At 43.2% G+C, this 22,980-nt stretch overlaps 1 protein-coding gene across 1 annotated transcript in view; it reads right to left on the bottom strand.

Moving 5' to 3' along the window:
- Window positions 1–22,980, bottom strand: part of nrxn3b (neurexin 3b) — a gene marked incomplete at its 5' end in the record, with an annotated part of 438,909 nt that overhangs the window by 293,171 nt on the left and 122,758 nt on the right. Inside the window, 2 exon segments of the mRNA XM_084082398.1 lie at window positions 9,048–9,431; window positions 13,505–13,943. Of these exon segments, the coding sequence (XP_083938524.1) occupies window positions 9,048–9,431; window positions 13,505–13,943 (823 nt within the window).

Here is a 22,980-nt window from a genome sequence, read left to right as displayed (position 1 = left end):
CGGAACTAAACCGGCATATTTCGACATCGCACTAAACCTGCATCTCAATGCTACCAAAAATGTGCTCTTTAACTCGTTTGACTTACGAATAAACTAATAAAGGTCAATGCCGCAACCAATAAACGGTTGAGTTTGCAATGGAAGCACTGCACATCGGTGACATTGTAACAAAATATTTAAACGATACTTAATTCGACTTTGCATGTATTCATATCTTCGACTATTATCAGAGCAGTGGCCTTGTGGTAGAGTGTGTGCCCTGAGATTATACCAAAGACTGTAAAAAGGTACCCGATGCCTCCCTGCTTGGCACTCTGCATGATATTATTATTTGATATTACTCCTACAGATTTTATCCAAACAGCACGCAAATCAGTACACAGTATCTCTATAATCATGTGATCAACACGGATCTGTCCGATTTTCCATATTCCATCCTGATTGGCTAAGGTTGGCTTCCAAAGGTTGCAGGATTGGTCGGTTTTGAACAAAATGCCTCAAATCATGAACGCATCTTGCGATTTCCGTGAAATTTCCCACGCGCATTCCCACTAGGCCGAGGAAGAAATGCCACCCTTTTCACATTGGCCTGTTATAGCGGCACCAGCAGGTCTAATTTAGCAAAACACATTTTTGGCACAAAATGCCTCAAATCATAAATGCAGTGTCCGATTGCCATGAAAGGCCTAAGAAGAAATGGCACCCTTTTCACATTGGCCTATTATAGCGCCACCAGGAGGCCACAATAACCTACCTGACCTGGCGGAGACCTGTGCTCCGAGGAGCACTTTTTCTAGCTGTACATCAAGGTGCCTCCTGCCAAGGAAACAGGAGATACTGTAGGCTCCTGACCATTGACTTTGCATGTAATTGTGCTGCCCGTCCTTTCTAGATAACCTCTGATCTGACAGACTTCCCACTCAACACTGCACTCGCTTGAAGCATCAGCAATACACACCGCAAGGTGAAGGTGATTGGTTGGTTCATCTTGAGATACAGTATGTGAGGCGCACGCACACGCAAACACACGCACACACACACAATTTATAGATACCTTTTACAACACGATAATAATGGGGTACATAGCACTAGAAGAAAGGTTATCAAATCAATTAAAAAGGGACGGAAATCAATAAAGCAAAATTATTAATTACATAAATAACTTAAAAAAAGTGCTCCGCCAGGTCAGGTAGGTTATTGTGGGCCAGCAATGTTTGATGGAATATGAAGAATCGGACAGATCGATCTTGATCACGTGACTATAGAGATAATGTGTACCGATCTGCGTGATGTTTGGACAAAATCTGTATAGGAGTAACATCCAGAAATGTGTTTTGCAAAAATCGGCCTCCTGGTGGAGCTATAATAGGGCAATGTCAAAAGGGTGCCATTTGTTCCGCAATGTAGTGCAAATGTGCGTGCAAAGTTTCACCACATTCGGACGCTGCGTTCATGATTTGAGGCATTTTGTTCAAAATGGGCCACTCCTGCACACTTTAGAAGTCAATCTTAGCCAATCAGGATGAAATATGAAGAATCAAACAGATGTGTCTTAATCACATGACTATAGAGATCATGTGTACCGATTTGCGTGAAATTTGGATCAAATCTAAAGGAGCAATATCTTTTTTTAAATATATTTTTTTTACATATGTCGGCCTCTTGGTGGCGCTATAAAAGGCAGATGGCTTCAGCCTGGCGGAGACACCAATGTATGGATTAGATTTATTTCACAAACTTATTGTCTTGGTAGTAAGTAACGCAGTACTACCGCCAGAAGGTGGCGGTGATGCAAGACATTATTTTGGCCAGCCATGCACATCTTTAATAGTAAGCAGCAGCGTCTCCGTCCTTCCCTGTGTCTCCTTCATGGCTGTCTACTGGGGCCTGCTGGAGCCAAGCTGGCCCGTTCTGAATGCAGATCACAGGCTAGGACGTTTGGCAGGGCTATGGTCCGGGTCACAGCCCCAGCCGAGAGGGGCCTGCCTGGGCCAGCACCCCCGGTATCACTCCCCTGCATGAAAACACTGGCACCGACTAGCTACCACACACACACGCATGGAAATGGCACGTGCGCATTTGCACACACAGTAGCTGGTGTTAATATTCATTGGTGTTTTTACACTGTATGTACACACACACACACACACACACACACACACACACACACACACACACACACACACACACACACACACACACACACACACACACACACACACACACACACACACACACACACACACACACACACACACACAACCTGACTGGCTCCCACGCTGGCACTACAGCTGTCTGTGTGATATGATAGCACAGCAGACCTCTGATCACAAATGCTGGCAGGGCTTGTCGGCTGGGTTAAAAAAAATGACATGTCAACCGGGAGGAGGTAGAGAGGGAGAGACAGAGAGATTCATTTATGCTCCATCGCATGATGGCAGCGCGTTCCAAAAAATCGCAGACAGGGGTTTCTCAGTGGTGCTCAAACGTTTTCATGTCAAGGACCCCCAAAACTATATGAATTTGGCCGCGGACCCCCATCTCAAAATATTTTGTTCCAGGGGCCCCAGAAGCAAAAATTTGAGTTAAAAAATGTTTGCTTTAAAATAATATATATTCAAAGATTTGCACACATTTTCACGATTTTTCAAAAATAGCAGATCTACAAGCTCATAGCGCGGCACTCGGTGCCGCGCCATGAGCTTGTAGATCTGCTATTTTGGAATAGCCAAAGTGTAAAATAATGCTGTTTTAGCTCAAATCAAAAAAAATTACACAGATGTGTTCCAGGTCTTAATGGGTTAATGATAGTACACAGTGAGGTTAGACAGCAAACAGGGAGAGAGAGACGGGTAGAGACACGCAGCAAAGGTCTCGGGACTCGACATTAGAGCCTATATGTGGTATGTGTGTGGACCCCTAGGCCAGCGGGCACCCTCCCCCCATGTGACGCCTGCCTTGTGAGCTTGTAGGTCTGCTCTTTGCCTGTGACGCCGTGGTGCCACGAAGTATACATCAGGCTAGAGGCAGGCAGGCAGGCAGACAGACAGACAGACCTACAGCCAGACAACAAGCAGCGACAACATCCCGACAGATCTGAGGCTGACACAGATACGACGCGGAGCACGGAGATCTGACAGGGATGTTGTTGTCTGTTAGTGTCCCCCAAGCATGTTGTTTGATCTCGAATCAGTCAGAAAGATGTGTCGGGCTGCATCTTGTTACACTGGGGACGACAACAAAATTGCCAGCTTTTTTCTTTTACCACCGCTGGAAGACAGGAACTTGGCGACGTCGTCTTTAATTTTCCACTCAGTAAAAAAATATGTACTGTAATGTATAACGATTGCCATCATATTTGTGATCGTTTACGACGCCTATACTGCTGAGTCTGGAGATATTCACTCTACAGGTTTATCAACTGGGTTATAGATTTGAAACTGGGATACATATTTTCTTATCCACATGTGCCCAAGTTATAGGGTTGCCTGGTGGTGCCTTGGCCAGTGAGAGTGCATAATGGTTATTTGTACACTCTCAGAGTTAAATGAACACTAGTTTGACTGGGGTTGCAGCAGCTGAGTGGGTAGGGCTGTCACGATTACAAATTTAAGTTGACGATTAATTGTCATACAAATAATTGCGATTAATGATTTCATTGTACTTTTGGCAATGAACATTGGAACAAAGGAATACATTTTTCAGATTGCCTTTTAAGGCTTCATAATAAAAATAAATACTTACATTTACAAAGAAATTACCGACATATTTAATAATTTTAATACATTTATCAACAAATGTAAAACATAGCGGAAATAGCAGATATACAAGCTTACAACAAGCTTGTAGATCTGCTATTTCTGCTTTTTGTTTTATTTCGACGATTATGATGATTATGCAAAAATAATTGCGATAATCTCAAATATTTGCGATTAGACGATTACGCAATAATCGTGACAGGCCTATGCGTGGGTAGAGAGGCCGTCTGGGAATCAGAAGGTCACCGGTTCCAGTGTATGCGTTGAATTGTCCCTGAGCCAGACACTCCCAACAGCTCTCCCCCTCGATCGCTCATTAAAGCCATCTGAGCAGCCATCAGCTGTAAAAGCAATTTCCCCTCCCTCTGGAACCAGAAAATACTCCCTTTCACTCGATTGACAGCTGCCGTACATGCCATGACCGCCTCTGCTTAGTTTTTTTTAGCTCCGGGGGCCATTAGGAGGGCAATGTTGGTCCTCCCATCCAACCCATTGTTCACAAACAATTGTGTCCGGGTATAGCTCAGTCGGAGAGTGATCAAGACTCTTGATCACAGGGTCCAGCACTGGGTTCGATCCCGGGCACCGCCAACTCAGCGAATGAGTAGCACGGTTTGGGTGCGGCAAGTCGTGCGGTAAGTACTAGGAGCTGATGGTAGGTGTTGCGCTCCACCTCAGAAATCCATCTCCCAGGGTTCAAGCGCACTGCGGAACGGGGATAGACTCCTGCGCTCGGCTTATGCCGACAATAAGCCTCTCCAACCTACAACTGTTCCCAAACAATATTATTTAAAAAAAACGCTTGCTGGCTCTATTGCCATGGAATTCCCTGTGGACCTTCATGCTCCCTGGAGGATGAACGCCTTTTGATTGTGATGACCCTGTGGCCTTTCCTCTAGCGCCACCCTTAGGCCAAATAAATGTCAAGTCATCTTAAAATCTGTGGGCAGACTGCCATGAAATCTGCTGAGTGAGTGCATGCATCCACCCTGGCCTGGAAAGCGGATGAATCTGGCCTCCCGGAGGATGAACCCTGACCCTGATTGGAGTGACCCCATGCCATCATTACCTCTAGTGCCACACTCAGGCTAAAATATCAACTTATGATTAAAATCCCGCCTTTTTTGGTAGTGAGAGTCTGCTGCTCTAAGAATTACAATGCCAGTCAAAGCACTGGTCCAGAAGAAAAAAAAAGGAAAAGAAAAAATCGATGTTATTGTTTTTTACAAACATAATCATGAGTTTCTCCACTACATGCCAAGGAAATGCTAACTTAATGAGCAGCAGATCATTATTAACAAGGACTGACAAAATCACATATCGGCAATACAATGGAGTCAGCAGAAAAAAATACAATCTCCAACGATGGTTCCAGAAATCTAACCTCTATTACCAGCGCCTCTCCCCACTCTCTCATCATACTAACAGCCTTCTCTTTTGTACCGCATAGTGTGCTTTTAGATCAATATGGAGCGCTGGGTGTCAATACATCTCAGAGGTTGTCTGATACACTCCCTGATGTGCCCTAAAGCAGAAGAGCCTCAACTATACAACCCCTACATTGCTAATCAATCTCGACTACCAATATGGGTAATTATTCTCAACATATAAAAAGAAGGAGAAACCGCACACTCATGGCTCCAGATGCACGGGACATTTTTTACATTTACTGGTTCGACCATTGCCTTCGTCTGTCTCCTAAAAAAGACCTACATTATTTCATTGCAGAGCAAGAAGGGTGTGGCTGCTGTGCACAAGGATAGGTGCAGCAGTCATTGAGAGCAGCGCACGCACGCACGCTCACGCACACGCACACACACACACACACACACACACACACACACACACACACACACACACACACACACACACACACACACACACACACCGGTGTCCCTATTTTGGGAGTGTCATGGCCAAACATGTTCAAACAACGTTCAAACGATTTTAAGAATTTCCAAAATATCCACAACATTTCTAAAATATCGAAAGTAGTATATCTACAAGCTCAAAACGCATTGCATCGTGATTTGTGAGCTTGAGCGGCTATTTTCGCGTGAAGTGGTTAAAACTCTGACGTTGACATCTCACAATAGAAATGTGCTCAGTATATATATTTTTTTGCGTGTTGCTCCATCCGTACGTCAGTGCACCTCCAGAAACAGAACAGAAACATTGCATTTTGTCTAATCCAAACAACATGCTGGTCTGTGTCAACCTCTGAAGGCAATTTTATTTTCGACAACTCCAACTATAGTGTTTTTGTCTGATGCTCTCCAACATCAAACTACACAAACAACACATGCTGGGAGCAGGAACCCTGCTAGTGTCCCGGCACCACCTGGACCATAAAACTGACACTGTGTACAATATGGTATATCATGGCAATAATGGTCACTGTCAGCACTTTTTACAGCCACCTCAGACTTACTGTGCAATGTAAAAACATGTCACATCATAAAAGCTGACTGTATTGTTCTGGCCCCAAAGGCCAGCATGTCCCTTGTCACACAGTAAAATACTGAGTGTTAATTTAACACCGAGAGAGTAAATTAATGTTTATGCTCCCCGTGTTGACACCCTCGAGTTAAACTCAGGAATTTTATATGGTGTGTTTCCAACCTGCTGTGTGACACGCCCGATGAACAACCCGTAGATGGCTATTCAGAGACAGATGTGTGAGAGGGAGGAGAGGGATGGACGGATGGATGGACGGTAGACGGACGGACGGCAAAAGAACGGAGGGAGAGGAGAATGGTAATGTGAAAAGGAGTGTTTAAGGGATAGTTCACCCCCATAATGACTTTTCTTCCATCCATTCTCCATCCAAGTCTCCATAGTCACGCCATGGAGACTTCAATTCATGGATATTTTTTTGTTTTTGTCGCATTCCTAAGCCTCGATGACCGGCAGCGGTTCCGGTAGGAGACACAAAGAGTCTCCTTTGTGTCTCCTGCCGGAACCGCTGCCTACCGGTCCGCTGGTCATCAAAATATTGGCAAATTATTGACAAAAAGAAAAAAATATCCATGAATTCAAGTCTTCATGTTTTTTTTTTGTTTTTTTTGCACAACAGTGCGCTGCCAAGTAGAAATCAGGCAATAGCCGCATTACAACAACCCCGTTTATAGATTGTGTACAGATACTGCAGTCTGGGAGTGCTACGGAAATAGACGTGCGCTTGTCAAAAGCAAGCGAGACAATGTTAACTCAAACGGACAGCCCCGGGTCCCATCAGAAACTAAACATGTATTATATTGAATGTCAAATGAACTCTTGTTTATTCTTTCATCTTGACAACTGCGGCGGTTTTGCTCATAATGTCTCTCGATGCCCCATTTTCATTTAAACATATGCACGTTCAAGAATGAAAGGCATGGGATTCATAACCATGCGCTTACGCTATGAAAAAATGCAAAAATGACACTTGTCCTTTAATGCTAGAGGGTACAGAATCCCATCTATAATGTAGGTTCCAGTGTGCTCTAGTTTCTTTGTGCTTAACAGTCATCAACCGAAAAAACACACACACACACACACACACACAACCATAACAATTTAAATTGTTATGGTTGTGTGTGTTCTCCGGCCTCCTTTTAGAGAGGGTATTCAGGGACATCTACATCCCTGAGTACCCTATCTAAAATTCTTGTCTACAAAACAGAAGCACTTTCTGTTTCTAGTTTATCCAGTATGGCTGTGTGCTCCTGACTGTAAATGCTGTCCTGAGGCTTGCGCTTTTCATTAACACTTCATTATTATGTCCCGGGCTCTGTGCAGGCTCACCCAGGCACCTCCAGGTGGTATCAACCAGATTCAAAAAAGTCATTATTCCTCCACAAAGTGGGTTTTCTTTTTTATCCCTCAAGTTCCTTAAAAACATATTTAAAGGCTTCTTCTGAACCTCAAACATCTTTTGTGAAATAGATTGTTTTAAATTGGCGTGTGGATAATCTAGCAGAACAATAGTCTGATAGCATCCTCTCCCATAGCTCAGTGTTCCTATCTCCTTCGTCTCATAAAAACGTAATGTGGCCAAGCTCTTAAAGCCAGACAAGAAGAGCCCATTTCATCTGGAGACAAGTTGAATTTCACCAACGGCAACTTCTTCCGGAGGGGGGAAAAAAAACACATACCTTTTTCCCTAACCCCACTTGCCAGAAAAGCAAAATCCTATTAAATGTTTCAGCAAAGCTTCCGTAAATGTTATCAAGCAATAGTCCCAAGTCACACATTTTTCTCCTCAACAAACCATGCAGCTAAAAAGGAGCAATCATCTGCTAACCTGCATGGGAGAAGCTACACTGTTGCCTGACTTATTGACTGTGATCTTTCAGAAAGCCTCGTAATGCGAGTGTGGATGACCTGACATATAATGCCAGCATCTCTGATTGTTTGGCGGTCTTCATGAACACCTCATTTAAGTTATCCTAAGAAAAGACTTCACTGCACAAAGCTGTGTTCTGCTCCAGCCACCTTAAATGCATCGGCGAACAGCAACACTGCACATTCTTATAATCGCCTTGACCGGGGCCGAATACAGTCGTCAGCATTAACCCATTAAGACCGGGAACGCATCTATGTGTAATTTTTAGATTTCTTTGGGCTATTCAAAAATAGCAGATATACAAGCTCATAGCGCGGCACCGAGTGCCGCGCTATGAGCTTGTAGATCTGCTATTTTTTTTTAAATCGTGAAAATGTGCGCCAATCTTTTGAATATATATTTTTTTAAAGTTATGTTTTTTTAACTCAAATCTTTGCTTTTACAAATGTCTTCTAAATACTAACAGTTTTTTTTAAACCTATGTTGCTATAATATCAGTGGTTCTCAAACTTTTTTCATGTGACCACCCAAAATGCCATGTATCTGGCTGCCCCCATCCGGACCCCCCATCTCAAAATATTTTGCTCCAGGGACCCCCCCCAGATTCAAAGATTTGAGTTAAAAATGTATACATATATTCAAAGATTTGAACACAATTTCACGATTCTTTTCCAAAAAATAGCACATCTACACATCTACATTTTTGAATAGCCCAAAGAAATAAAAAAAATGACACACAGATGCATTCCCGGTCTAAATGGGTTAAAGCAATGTTCCCCGTCGTAACACAGGTTAGTCTCTGGAAAAAAGTCCTCTGGCAACAAATCAATCAACGTTTGCTGCTGACATAAACAATACGGTTTCACACTCATCAACTTTGAGAAAACCAAACATTGCAAGAGCAACAGAAATGACAGAGAGAGAGAGAGAGACGGCAGAATTTGGCGGGCTGGGGCGCTCACCTCTCTCACAGGTGTGGGACCAGAACCCGGTGCCGGTGCAGTCGCAGATATAGCGGTTCCACCCCTCTTTGCACATGCCGTGGTTCTTGCAGGGCCCGCTGTCGCACTGCTTCCCCGACACCTTGCTGCACGTGGGCCTGATGCCCGTGACGTTCTGCGCCTGGGCGATCTGCCGGATGTCCTTGCTGCGTCCGTCGATGAACAGGTCCCGGACGCAGCCCACGTAGCCGTAGTTGAGCATGGCGGTCCACAGCTCGGTGGGGCGCACCAGGCCCGCCCGGTTGTCCGGCAGGCCGCCGAGGTACAGGTCCCCTTCCAGGTCCAGGATCTCGTTCTCCCCGCTCGCCGTGAACGGGGTCCGGCGGCTGTTCACCGAGATGATCCCTGAGTGGTGGTGAGGAGAGGAAAGCCGTTAATCAAGACCTGAAGCCGAGACGAATGTCGTCTAAATCCCAACAGTATTCTGAAAAATGTGTGTTTCTATATCAGTGGTGCTGAAACTTTTTCTTGTCAAGGACCCCCAAAATGATATGTATTTGGCCGACTGCCATCTCAAAAAATGTGTTCCAGGGACCCCCCCAGAAGTAAATATTTCAGTTAAAAATGTTCGTTTTAAAATAATATATATTCAAAGATTTGCACACGTGTTCATGATTTTTCAAAAATAGCAGATCTACAAGCTCGTAGCGCGGCACTCGGTGCCGCGCTACGAGCTTGTATATCTGCTATTTTTGAATAGCCAAAGTGTAAAATAGTGCCTTTTAGCTCAAATCAAAAAAATGACACTGATGCTTTCCAGGTCTTAATGGGTGAAGATGCTGCTGAAATTCCCACTTCGTGCCAAAAGTGACCATATACTCCGATGACATTCAAATACTATCTAAAGGAAAGTAAAATTACTTTTCCGGTCATTTGAGACATTTTGCCTGGTGTGTCCTCTGCAATCTAAAGAAAACCTGCAAAGCTGCACAGCTATTGATACAATCAGCGCTGTTTTAATACACTATTTGTGTGAGGCATTGCAGAGATGCTATTGGTGTTGGCTTTCTAGAGGTTGCTTCTGTCCTCTGAGGAATAAAACAATTACAATATAAAAAGCAGTTCTTACTTGCTTGCAAAAGTTCATTTGAGATAAGAAACCCAAGTGAGTGTTTTTCGGATTTCCCCCCAGTTTCACATTTTTAGTGGAACCCGTCTTGCAGCCATTGCTAAGAGTAAATTAAAACCTGTTCCTATTAAGTGGATAATTACTTCACGTCACACTAAAGCTGTTAGATATCTAATTGCCTGTCCGTGTGGTAAACCTTATGTTAGAAAAACTGAGAATTAAAAACACGCATTTCAGACAGATGTGATAACAAACAGGTAGGTGAAGAGGAGGTGGTAATCTGGATATCCTCTTGCTTAATGAGAGAGGCTTTCAGAATCCATAATTTAAGGACACTTACGTCCCATGGGTTAAATGCTTTGATTGAACGTGTTTTCTCTTGATGTACTCACCCTATAGGATTCTGTACACATTTCTCTCATTCTTCTGACGGAATATTTTCTGTATGATGTCCACAAGATCGACTTATAAGAGCATTAGTCTTATACTAATGTAATGTGTACACTGTACCTGTAAATAATGATGGCTTGAGTTGTTTCCTCTTATATTCCTCATTATAGTTGTCTTATCTTATTATTGTTGTGTTTATTGTTGTCTTGAAAGTGTGTGGTGTTTAGCTGCTGCAGCTGGAAATGGATTACACCTGGTGAACACATGATCTGAACATGTGACCTGAAGAGCCACACCCATGTGGACTAATGCTCTACCACATTTACTTTACCCAAAAATATTGTATTTTATTATTATAAGTACAGAGCCAATTCAGGTTCAGGTTTTTTTTTTACATCTAGAGCAGGGGTGGGCAACTTTGATGATGGAGGGCCACTACAGTATATGTCCACACTCACTACAGAGGGACACATTGCATATACTGTCGGGTAGACACCTCTTATCTCCATATTTTAACTTTTTTCGTAAATTAATTACCATTCTATGTCACACAAATGTCACACATTCTATGTCACACAAAAATAGCAGATCCACAAGCTCAAAACGCGTCGCGCTGTGACGCGTTTTGAGCTTGTAGATCGGCAATTTTTTGCTACTTTTTAATTGGAATCCTGAAAAGTAACATTTTTATTTAATTTCAAATGCATTTGTATGAACTTAAATACAAATACATTGGACATAAAAAAGACAATAGAATTTTAATACTAGTCATTAAACTACTAATATAGACTGAAGTAATTAAAGCGGGTCATGATTGCATGTCTGGAATTGTAAAAGCTGAAATCAATAATATATCAGTATTCCGATATTAACCTGCAGGCCGCATTAAGTGAAGGTGGGGGCCGCATGTGGCCCCCAGGCCGCCAGTTGCCCATGTATGGTCTAGAGGATATAAATGGTTAAAAAACCAGTGCACATGTTTCGTGTGTTGCATACCCTGATAACGGCAGCTTGTCGAAACGTTTGTAATTAAAATACTCTGGCGCTCCAGCACATTAAGTGTGTGGTATTCTTCTCTATTTGAAGGGTCGATTAAACTCAATATGGGGTCTCAGGTGAGCTCATATTTCCTCGGGTGCTCGGCGACAGTATAGAGTGGAAATTCCCATTAACATTTCACTCAAGACACAAGTGTGATTATTCCGTTCCTTAACCAGCCCCATATATCCATACATCCATACGTATATCTGTCTCATTGCTCCCCCCGCCCCACACACACACACACCTTGTGAATATCCTACTTTCCAGCCGGCAATCGCGAACGGGGGCGAGGGTCGGTGATTAATCAAAGCACCGAAGTCTGACACACGGTTAAATTGGCTGTTCTAACCTGATATATAACACAAAGGCTCGTAACACACACCAACACACCACCAGCAGTCCTCTGGTGAATCCCATACCTAATGTGTTGATTGCGCTGTGCTCACTGCTCCAGGCAGCAGAAGTTCCTAACCTTTCCCTCTAATGTAATCTTCTTCTAATACTTTTCTGTGTGCTTTGCCCGTGTTCGGAGGGTCAGAGGACACGCGGGTGTGAGCAAACTGAGGGGAAATGGAGTCAGTTGCTATCAGGAGAGAAAGTGAGCCTTTATCCTGGCAATAAATCACCGCAGAGATTACTCCGTCGGGAATAAGTTTTAACGTCTCGCTGCCGCGGCTGCGATACAGCGATTGGCTGAAATCGGTGCGATTACGAATGTGAGTCGCTTCGTGCAGTTTTTGCACTGCAGCTGCAATTGTATGATCGTTGTTGTCGTCGGGCAGAAACCTTGTATCTCCATATTTCCATTTTGTATGTTTTTTTTCTCCGCCGTTAAATGAATGCCCTACTTTGACATACTACAGTGTCACAATAAAGAATGCAATCTACAAGCTCACAAGGTGGTGCGATACGTTGAGATTGTAGATATGCAATTTTTGCTAATGTTTGAGAAAAGAAATTGTGGAGAGAGGATGCCTGGCCCGCAGAGAAGTGGTTAAATCTGTATATGGGGTTTATAAATATTGAACAAATGAAAAGTATTGACAAGAGCTAACCCTAACCCTAAATTATTGGATCCATTGGAATTTGGAACACAGGTTATTTTTTTATTCTTTTACTGAAAATAAACCGTTTTGGACATACAAGGTTTACACACAACATTTATGTATGTGTTAGCAAAAGGGACCGTAAAAGCTACTATGGCAAAACAAAAACAAAAACCCGCTTTTAAAAGCCTATCTGTTTAATCGTAAGTTGGGAGTCTTTTGAGGCAATCCATAATCACCTGCATAAGTGTTTTGATAATATTTTGCTTCATGTTAATTACACTGCTGAAAGTCAATGAGGGCAAACCATTATTCCTGGAAAATTATGTTTCACCGTTTGCATATTAAATACCTCTCTCTAGTTAACTACACTGAGTTGGGAAACAGAAAGCTACTGGCTTTGACACTAGTGGAACAAACAAAGTAGTGGAACAAAAAAAACTAAACATGCATTTCAAAAGGCCAACCAACCAAAATATAAAAACTAACACTAACGAAACAAAAATAATATCATTGCTATTGGGTGGAAACCTTTTATGTGCAAAACAAAATGTTACTTTTCAGGAAATTAAAAGAAATATGAAAGAATAACCTGGGTTCCAATGGATCTAAATGATTTAAGTTTTGGCAATACCTTTTGTCATTGGTTAAATATTTATAAAACCTGCTTTCACTATCAAGATAATGACAATAGCAGATCTACAAGCTCACAACACATCACAATGTGAGGCGGTGTGAGCTTAAAGATTGGCTATTTTCTCTACTTGAAAATAGCCGTACTCTGTGGGATAAAAATGTATTAAGAAAAAAAAACATTCAAACAGCCGTTGAGATACTTGTTAAAACCTTGAGACTTCAACTCCAGTCCTCACCTGATCGCCCGTCTCTCTGGATGTCCACGTGGTGCCAGGCGCCGTCGCTGACCTTGGCCTGCGTGGCCTTGACCTTGATGGTTCCGGAGCCCATGTCCAGCAGCAGGTACAGACCCCCGTCCAGCAGCTCCACGGCGAAGAAGTCCACCTTGTTGTTCTTCTGGCCCTTGGCGTCGCGGCGGTCCTGGGGCTTGCCGTGGGTGAACAGGATGAGGCCGTTGGGCTCCGAGGTGCTGAAGTCAAAGGAGATGGAGCCCACGCGCTTGGTGTTCCACTTGGGCAGGCCCAGGAAGGACTCGGGGGTCTCGAAGTTGATGGGGTCCAGCGTGGGGACGTTCTCGCACTTGAAGACCACGTCGCCCTGCAGCTTCATCTTGGGGTCCACGATGCGGGCCAGGCGCGACAGCTCCAGGCGGATGTCGTTGTTCTTGTACACCACCTGAGGGGGGAAAAAACACAGCATGGGGGGGATGCAGTGTTATCGACTGTCAATCAGTGTGTACACGTGTGCGTGTGCGTGTATGTGCACGTATTAAAGGGATATTTCACTTTCAAAAAACTGTTTGGGTCATTTTATTGTCTACTCAGGCTTTTGGGAGCACCCCGGAGAGTTTTTAAGTTGCTTGATTCAGTATTGAGATTTGATATGTTCATTTTATCAGACACGCCCCCTTCCTATACAAACCCATTGTACGTAACTTCATGTTAGATTCACTCTATAAACACCCGGCCTTGGTTCTGGTGACTAATATTGTCCTTCTAATACGTTAGGAGACCGTGTTTATTCAATTACGTTTTTCATTTATTTTTAATATTTATATATGTTTTTAATAAAAAAATAATAAAAAAGTAATCGAAAAAACACGGCCCCCTCACGTATTAGGAGGGAAGGATGAGTCGCCAGAACCAAGGACGGGTGTTTTTGATGAATCTAACATGTTGAAAATGGAGTTTGAAGTTATAATGGGTTTGTATAGGAAGGAAGGGGCGTGTCTGATAAAATGCATATCAAATATCTAAATACTGAATAAAGCAACTTAAAAACTGTCTGGGGGGCTCACAAAAGCCTGAGTAGACGATAAAATGACCATTTTTTAAAATGAAATATCCCTTTAATAGGGCACCATTTAAAAGCTGTTGGTGATACATCATCTCCAGGGTGAAAGAAGAAGCTTATCTACTATCATTCTGTTAATTAATGCTCCAAATAACGCATTATGATGAAGACACAGTCAGTGCTACAATGAACACTGTGTTCAATGCATTGATTCGGGAAATCTCCTCTTGGAGTATGGAGAACACCTGAGCCGATTACAATAATGTTGTGTGGCACAGATTGAATTGCATCTATTTTATATTCAACTTCATTCCATAGAGACTTGATATCTTCAGGAGATTGAACACCTGCCTACGGTGCGTGTGAGGATAGAGCAGCTGGATTACGTTATAGATGGTTTGTTTATAGTGGAATGGCTGACATGTTGCTATGGAACAGCTGCAACTGAGGCAGACTTCCATTCAGGCTCGTTGTTTGATTAAGCTATGCATATTAAAACCACTAGCTCCCCACACATCAGTCTCGTGTGAATAGGGCTTTAAGGAAAGCTCACTTTATTTCAGGTAAATCAGACAATTATACGCCGACCTGCCTTGATTGCTAATTAACGCCGTTATCAGCTCAATTACCCGGGAGAATAAGATAAACCATTATGTTTGTCTGAAGCTTGCAATATTGTTGGTGGTGGAGAGGCAGAACTCCTGGCTGAGGCGTGCCGGTAAGTAAACGGTTCGATTCCGGCTGAAGACGTGTTCTTCCACATCTCCATGTACAGTATTATACATATACATATATATATATATATATATAGAGAGAGAGATATTGAGATGGCAAACACACAGGCGAGCAAGGACAGTGAAAGATTGTCTGTAAAAAGTGAAGTGATATATCAGATTTATTTTTACTTGCACTTAACTAAATCACCCCGGTTGAACTTCTGTCACTGAATGCTATTCCTAACGGCAAAGAGAGCGATAGACAGAGAGAGAGAGAGAGAGAGAGAGAGAGAGAGAGAGAGAGAGAGAGAGAGAGAGAGAGAGAGAGAGAGAGAGAGAGGGGCGTTCGTCTAAAGGTGAGTAAGACTGAGCAAGTGGTTGAAGGGAGTAAATGAAGCTGAGCCGTAGGAGACATGTTACAGCCGACTACAGGATGAAACACACCACTCACATCATTCCTCTCCTCCTCTCCTTTTCCCACTCTCTTGCACTCTTTTTGTCACGTCTAGATGAGGCAAAACGGTGAAAAGAATCCTCGGGTATCCTTAAGAGCCTTAGTGTGTGCATAGCTTTATCTCCTACAACACTATATCAAGTCCTGTTCTTCTTTGCACACTGTATTTATAACCATTCTTCTATCATACTACATCTCCATATTTGTAGACCTCTTTTTAGGTCAACAATAATTTGTCTGTCAGGGGCCACATACTGTAGGCTAAAATCCAGAGCCTGGCGACCATTGCTGCATGTCACTCCCTGTCTCTTTCTCCTTGTTTCCTGTCGCTCGATCACTGTACTATCTGAATAAAGTCCCCCCCCTATGCCAAACAATAATTTGTCTCTGCTGACCAGTCAATGTAGTCGGTTTGAGAATATGACATGTGTTTTTTTTAAACCACTATCAGCCTGGCGTCCCTATTTTGAGCATGTCTTCATTATAGTTGAAAATCACAGCCTGTGTGAAGGAAGCGGTGCCTTTGATGAGCCCCGTATTGATGTTGTCATCAATATTTGTTTATGGGACAGACACACACCCGGACAGACACACGGACACCCGGACACACGGACACACAGACAAAGTCTGGCAAAAACTGGCAAAAATTACAAAAATATAAAACTCACAATGCTGCCCTTGGTGGTGTGCTGTGAGCTTGTAAATAGGCTACTTTTGTGCAACACCTTCGTATGATAGAGAAAAAAATAGGGCTTATTAATAGTAAGTGGTTAAACTGAAGCTAAACCTAAAAGTGTACAATAATAAGGGTCATCGCTGTGAAACTGTACAAACCGACACAGGGTTATAGCCTATCGGTGCCCCTTTGAGAACATATCCAATATCACACCTATTTACCCACACTAAACTCCTACCAACCCCCTAATCCATAAAACGAGGAAACCGCCCCACATTATAGTCAAATACAACAAAATACCACAGGGGGAAAAAGGGAGCATACAATTGTCAATAGGAATCCATTGAGGCGGAAAATTAATGTTTTTCTCTCTCCCTCTCTCTCTCTCGGAAGGAAGACAAGATCCCTTTTCCGTGCTATATAGGACAGTGTCTGTGAGGGGAAACAGCAGTAACGTCAGACTGGGAGCACAGCTGTCAGCAAACAGATTTCACTGCGCTGGGATTACAGATAATCCTGGAAGATTTGACAGTAAATCAACACAGGTGCCCCGAGCCCCAAGAACGATTCAGGAGAGAGAGAACGACACTGAGAGAGAGAGAGAGAGAGAGAGAGAGAGAGAGAGAGAGAGAGAGAGAGAGAGAGAGAGAGAGAGAGAGAGAGAGAGAGTGGGGCTCGAGATAAAGGAGGACAGAGAAGTCGTGAGAATGAAGGTGGAGGAGGAGGAGGTGGTGGTAATTGAACGAGAGAGAAAATACAATAGGAGACAGAAAGAAAGAGAGATACAGTACATCTGAACAGGAGAAAGGGAGAGAGACACAGAGGCTACATCTACATTTTGAGTATAGTATATATACGAACGCTTATATGTGACCCTGTGCAAACAAACCAGTTGTACAGCAGCATATGGAGTCCACCAGGGATGTGTGATACCGGCACTATTATTCAACCTCACCATAGACTGGGTCATGAGGGAGAACAACAGACTATCAGGCGAGAGGAATTTGACGATCAAGTCTCTATTCCACCCTTTGAAGACCATTGCCATCTAGCCCTCCTCTCACACAACATACCAAAGCTCTGTGTTGTCAACACTGCTTGATGCAGCAGAAGGCTGGTAAACAACTCTAGCCCTCACCTCATAAATCATCTACCTTCCATACTGTACGTCAATCCATGGCTTTGCTTTTGATACAATATTCTTCTTTTTATCGCCGGTGGGGACATGGTTTATCCCTGCTTCTGGCTGGATTAAATACACATATTTTTTCTTCTGGGCAATGACTGTCAATGTCAATGTTAATGTTTAACTTTACAGTTGTGTGATAATATCACAATTTAACAATTTTATTTAAAAAAATGTATGTTCCTGTGTGGAACCATGGAGAAGACCACTGACAGTGAGCATTCACTCATGCTGCTATCATACAGTTAACTATTTCATTTAATCTCCGTCAGAATGATTCAGAAAAGAATGTGTTAACTGCTTGCTTGGGAAGGTATGTTGCTTCTATACAGTAAATGGACCACAGGGTACAGTTTAGCACTAAGCTACCCCGAAAAGAGATGCGGAACACATGTCAAATAAAGCCACGATAAAGCCAACATTGAAGAATACCGAAAATAGCCCATCTACATAGATCAGCTATTAAAAAAATAAATAATCTAAAATTGTTTGAAAATCTTTGAAAATGTTGGCCTAAACTGTCCGAAACAGGGACTCCAGGGTTAAAGGGGTTAAGACCCATATCTTTAGCGACCTTAGTGACCTAATGCAAGGATTATCTCCCTGGTTACCAAACAACAAACCAACAGCTCAAGGTTTTGTCAGCAGGGTTGATGGAAATCCTATCTGTGCTCATCGCCCTATGGGTCAACACATACAATACACACATTCAAACAGCCATAACGCCATCAGCTAACTCCACCTTGGCAGCCAACTGACAACTCTCAACTGACCTCCAAACACTTTTCACATAATAAACAATACAATGTGTGTGTGCATGCACGCGCGTGCGTGTGTGTGCCTGTGATATGTTGTATAATTAGTTAAAGCCCTTTGGAAATCTATTTTAACAACTTAAACCCTCAAAAGGGGATCTCTGATAATGACATCAAAGAAAAGGACCGGCACACTGTCTGGAACTTGCAAAAAAAATGTTGCTCTTTATTCGACGTTTCGGTCGTTAGACCTTCATCAGGACAGACAATGTGTCAACTTAAACCCTATACTTAGATGATCGGATTCCCAAGGGCTCTTTACTAGGCCCCCTCCTGTTTTAGCTCTCCACTAAATATCTGTGCCAAAAATAGCCCCAGAGTAGGGATGTCGGAAGCAGTTAAATCCCTTTCAAATCTATTTTAAGTCGCAGAAACCATGCTAAACGTGGAGGATATTGAAAGCAGAACGATGCAGTTACTGGTACGGCTTCCTTTTTTCTTAGCACTGTTTGATTTGGTGTTTGGTACAGTATATCAAACCAAAGGGTTTGAGATGACCAATTTCACTTGGTCATACGAGGTTGAATATCACATTTTAAGAGTGTGGGAGGGAAAGGAAAGAGCAGGAATTATGCTTTAACATTTTTCACATGTATTAATGTTGATGAATTGAATACATAGGACCACAATGGAAACAAGTCCCCAGGATTTTTTGGTGTTATCCTGTTAGCCTAATAAGTGTTTCTGTACTTCCGTGCTGTTAACATCTGTGACAAATAAAGTATTCAATCCATCAATCAAAAGCATGCAATGCAGTACAATATTAATATTCAATATGCGGTCTCACCTATATTCCCCTTACCACAGGGGTCAAGGCAAACTTGCTTGCAACTCACCAGAAACTCCCCCCAAAAAAGTTCTATGGTAATTTGTCTTTGTGTGGAAAACAAATGAATTGGCATTTTCTATACATAGCGGGAATAATTAAATGCTGCATTTTGTCGAGCATGCAAGGTCGCCATCAGGGCCAATCCAGCTGTTTATCATAGAGCTGGAATGATCTGCCTTACTGTACCTTCTCTATCACTCTATGTTGACAACACAGCCTCTTAGCCCATTCAAAATGGGAACGCATCTGTGTAACCACTTAAACCAGTATTTTAGCAGTACTTTGGCTATTCAAAAATAGCAGATCTACAAGCTCATAGTGCGGCACAGAGTGCCGCGCTACGAGCTTGTATATCTGCTATTTTAGAAAAAACGTTAAAGTTTGTGCAAATCTTTGAATATATATATTAATATATACTTTTTTGAGAGTGCAGATTCCAGAAGATTCCAGAACTGTTACTTTTCAGGATTCAAATAGAAAAATGGAAAAAAATAGTAGATTTACAAGCTCGAAGCGCGTCGCTTGTGGCTCTGCTACTTTTGCGTGACGCTGTAGTATGATCAAGTAGGGCGGAGGTTTCCGCCTGACAGCGAAGCCATGCATAAAGTAACTCAATGTGTGGTTAACTACTACTTAGCCTCGATCTCCAGGCTTTTATTGCTTAGTTGTGGTAAAAAATAAAAGCCTGGACCAGCGTGTCGGTGTACCCGGTATAGGAAGTGTTCCATTTCCCCAACCAACCAGAGTGCAGTGGGCGTCGCTCGTAATGTTGTGTTGACGGGGCGGGGGCTGACGGACAGATCGGTGAACCAATGGGATCAGGCGCATTCTCTCCGCGCTGATTTTAAACCCGCCCCTATACACACGAAAGCAGGAAGGCTAGTGCAGCCTAACTACTACTTAAACCTCATTTGGGTAGCCGGAGTCCCTCTGGGTTCAATACTAGTGTCTTTTCTGTTTTCTGTTATTGTGGGGAAAGCTTTCCCTACAATACTGATGCCAGTGGCGTTCCCAGGATTTACATTTACATTTTCGGGTTATTTGTTTTTTTTAGGGGAGGCGAGATCTTAGTTACTTAGTACTGCCTCTACAGTGGGTTCGCCACTGACCGATGCTGGGGTTTAAGTGGTTAAATGCGGAGGCTAGGGCAATTGCCATCCCCCGGGACCCCAAAGTGATGCCCCCTATTCACAGGTTTCCTTAAAAGTTATTCAGGGACATATAGTAATGGAACAATCTACCTAGCTCCACCATATGACGGAGAATAATACATCTGCTCGGGGATTATGATTTCGCCGTCCATTCAGCCTCGGGCTGATCAATAACATAATGGAAATGATGTTATAAAAGAGGAATTGACTGCCGCGCGGCGGCTACGTGTCCCTCGTCTTAGCCCTCTGTTATGTCTGTACTTTATTATGCTGCCCAGAGGGCGATCTGTCGGCTCTCGCGGGTCCCATTCATAATGCAAGCGCGGGGAGACCCCTAACGACTCCATAAAGTCCGCGTCCTCCATCTCTCTGTTCCTGGAGAGCATATTGATCTGGCCCGGGAGGCAACAAGGAGAGCGATGGGAAGAAGAAGGGGCGTGCATGCACACAATGAGCACACGCATACAGTATGGGCACATGCACACTTAAAGGCACGCATGCATCCCATATACACTTGAACAAACGTGTATTGCGTACATCTACACATAGATAGTGCGACACACTCACTCACACACACACACACACATACAGGCGCACTCAAGCACGCACATACACCCACCCACCCACCCACCCGCACGCACGCACGCACGCACGCACGCACGCACGCACGCACGCACGCACGCACGCACGCACGCACGCACGCACGCACGCACGCACACACACACACACACACACACACACACACACACACACACACACACACACACACTCCTCCTCCTCTAATCTACTTCAGATCAGTACTCATGTCCTCTCAGCTGTGGTCACAGCTGCTGCTGCTGGCAGCTGATTTAGCTGCAGCGTTAAAGCAGAGTCCAGAGTGATTCCACACAACACCAGGCTCCGCTCACAAAACCCCTGCAAGAGGAAACATTCACTCGCCCAGAAGGCGTGCAGCAGGATGTATATAAATGCAAACAGACATGTGTGCAACGCACTACGTGTGAGCACGCATGCACCCTCGCATTCACACAAACTAATTAATGCACACAAGGCTCTGTGTGCCCAATACAAGCTGGACCTCCCACCATAAACAAAACAAAGCACACAGCAATATACCAATATTTGCCATGGATGGATCGATTTGACGATACCAGTTAGGTAAATATTGTTTGAAACTGGATACGATGGGAGACGGGGATGGATAAAGATGAATGATAACCAAAACCCTTATTGGAAATCATTATGATTATAAGAGCAGGCTTTTTACAGTGCATGAGGGAATAAAGACAGTTGCAGAGATGAAAGGATGTCTATATTCAGGCAATTTTCCCTGGCTATAATGAAAGCTCTGAACTGCAAAGCAAATTCATGCTTGTTAAATGTTGACAAAAGGCCCCTACTTCAAACTTAATGATACTCTACATTGACAAGTACACTTTTAAAAAGGTGTCTTCCAAGGAGACTTCAAAAGGGACTATGTCACACAGCGGAGGAAAACATCAATGCACTTGATGATGTACCTAACAAGCATAGTAAAAAAAGAAAAAATACAAAAATGTAGAAAGGTAATTTGATCAAGTTACCACTGTGCTACAAAATGACTGCTACAGTACCACTTTGATCTGCGTTTCCCTATTTACTTCGATATGATGCATCAAAGACATAGCATATATGATATGTCTTTGATGCCCAATGTAGTGTTGCATAAAACTTTTAAAAGTACGCTACAGTAATAACAAATTCGCAGCAACTAATGATTACTTTCGTAATCAATTCATGTGCTGATTGTCTTTCTACAGTAATTACTCTTTGCGATGAATTGCTTCATCACGAATGAAAGTGTACAGGAATGCACGTACTGCAGTATAAAATGATTTACAGTGTCATTCAGTACCTCATGACCCTAAAACTATATAGGGTTTAAGGTTCGGGCTATAGGCTAATACTACAATAATTGATTTGTCAACTGAAACCGCACAGAGGGCAGTGGTGGAAGGAGTACGGTGGAGGCCGTCTGTGCAAAATGGATGTTTCTATCAGATGCCATGCCTCTACAGAGAAAAAAATAAAATTAAACTTTAATGACTTCAATGATTAAAAGGACAGGGTGACATTTACATTTGGATTAGGGGGGAAAACACTCGCTGCTGCACATGCTGTGCTGAAAAACATAATCCACGACAGCGTTCTTCTCAAATGCCAAATATCCTCGCCCCGCCCTCGCTCTCATCTTCGCTCGCTCATCATTTACGCCGTTTATTTCTCATTATTCTATCTGCATCCATGTGCCTACAGCTCACCCACTAACATTCACCTATAGCGCCACCTAAGCTCGTATCTCTGCAACTGCACGTGCTCCGATTAAACACTCTCTCTACTTAGTAAAATGGACCTAAATTGGCTCTGTACTTTTATACCCTCTACACGAAACGTCTTGGCCGAAAATAGCCAATCTACAAGCTCACAACACGTGCGTCGCGTGTGAACAAAGATTATTGGGCCGTCAGCCTAGTAACGGCTGTGCGCAGAAGAAATATAGCACCGATCGGCTGGAGCATCTGGTTTGATGCTCCAGCCAGCCAGCCAGCCAGC

This window comes from Gymnoscopelus microlampas (genome assembly GCF_963454915.1).
Source record: "Gymnoscopelus microlampas genome assembly, chromosome: 16".
In the NCBI taxonomy this organism is placed as follows: domain Eukaryota; kingdom Metazoa; phylum Chordata; class Actinopteri; order Myctophiformes; family Myctophidae; genus Gymnoscopelus; species Gymnoscopelus microlampas.
Note: the sequence above shows the minus strand (reverse complement) of the source record. Positions and strands in the feature narration are given on the sequence as shown.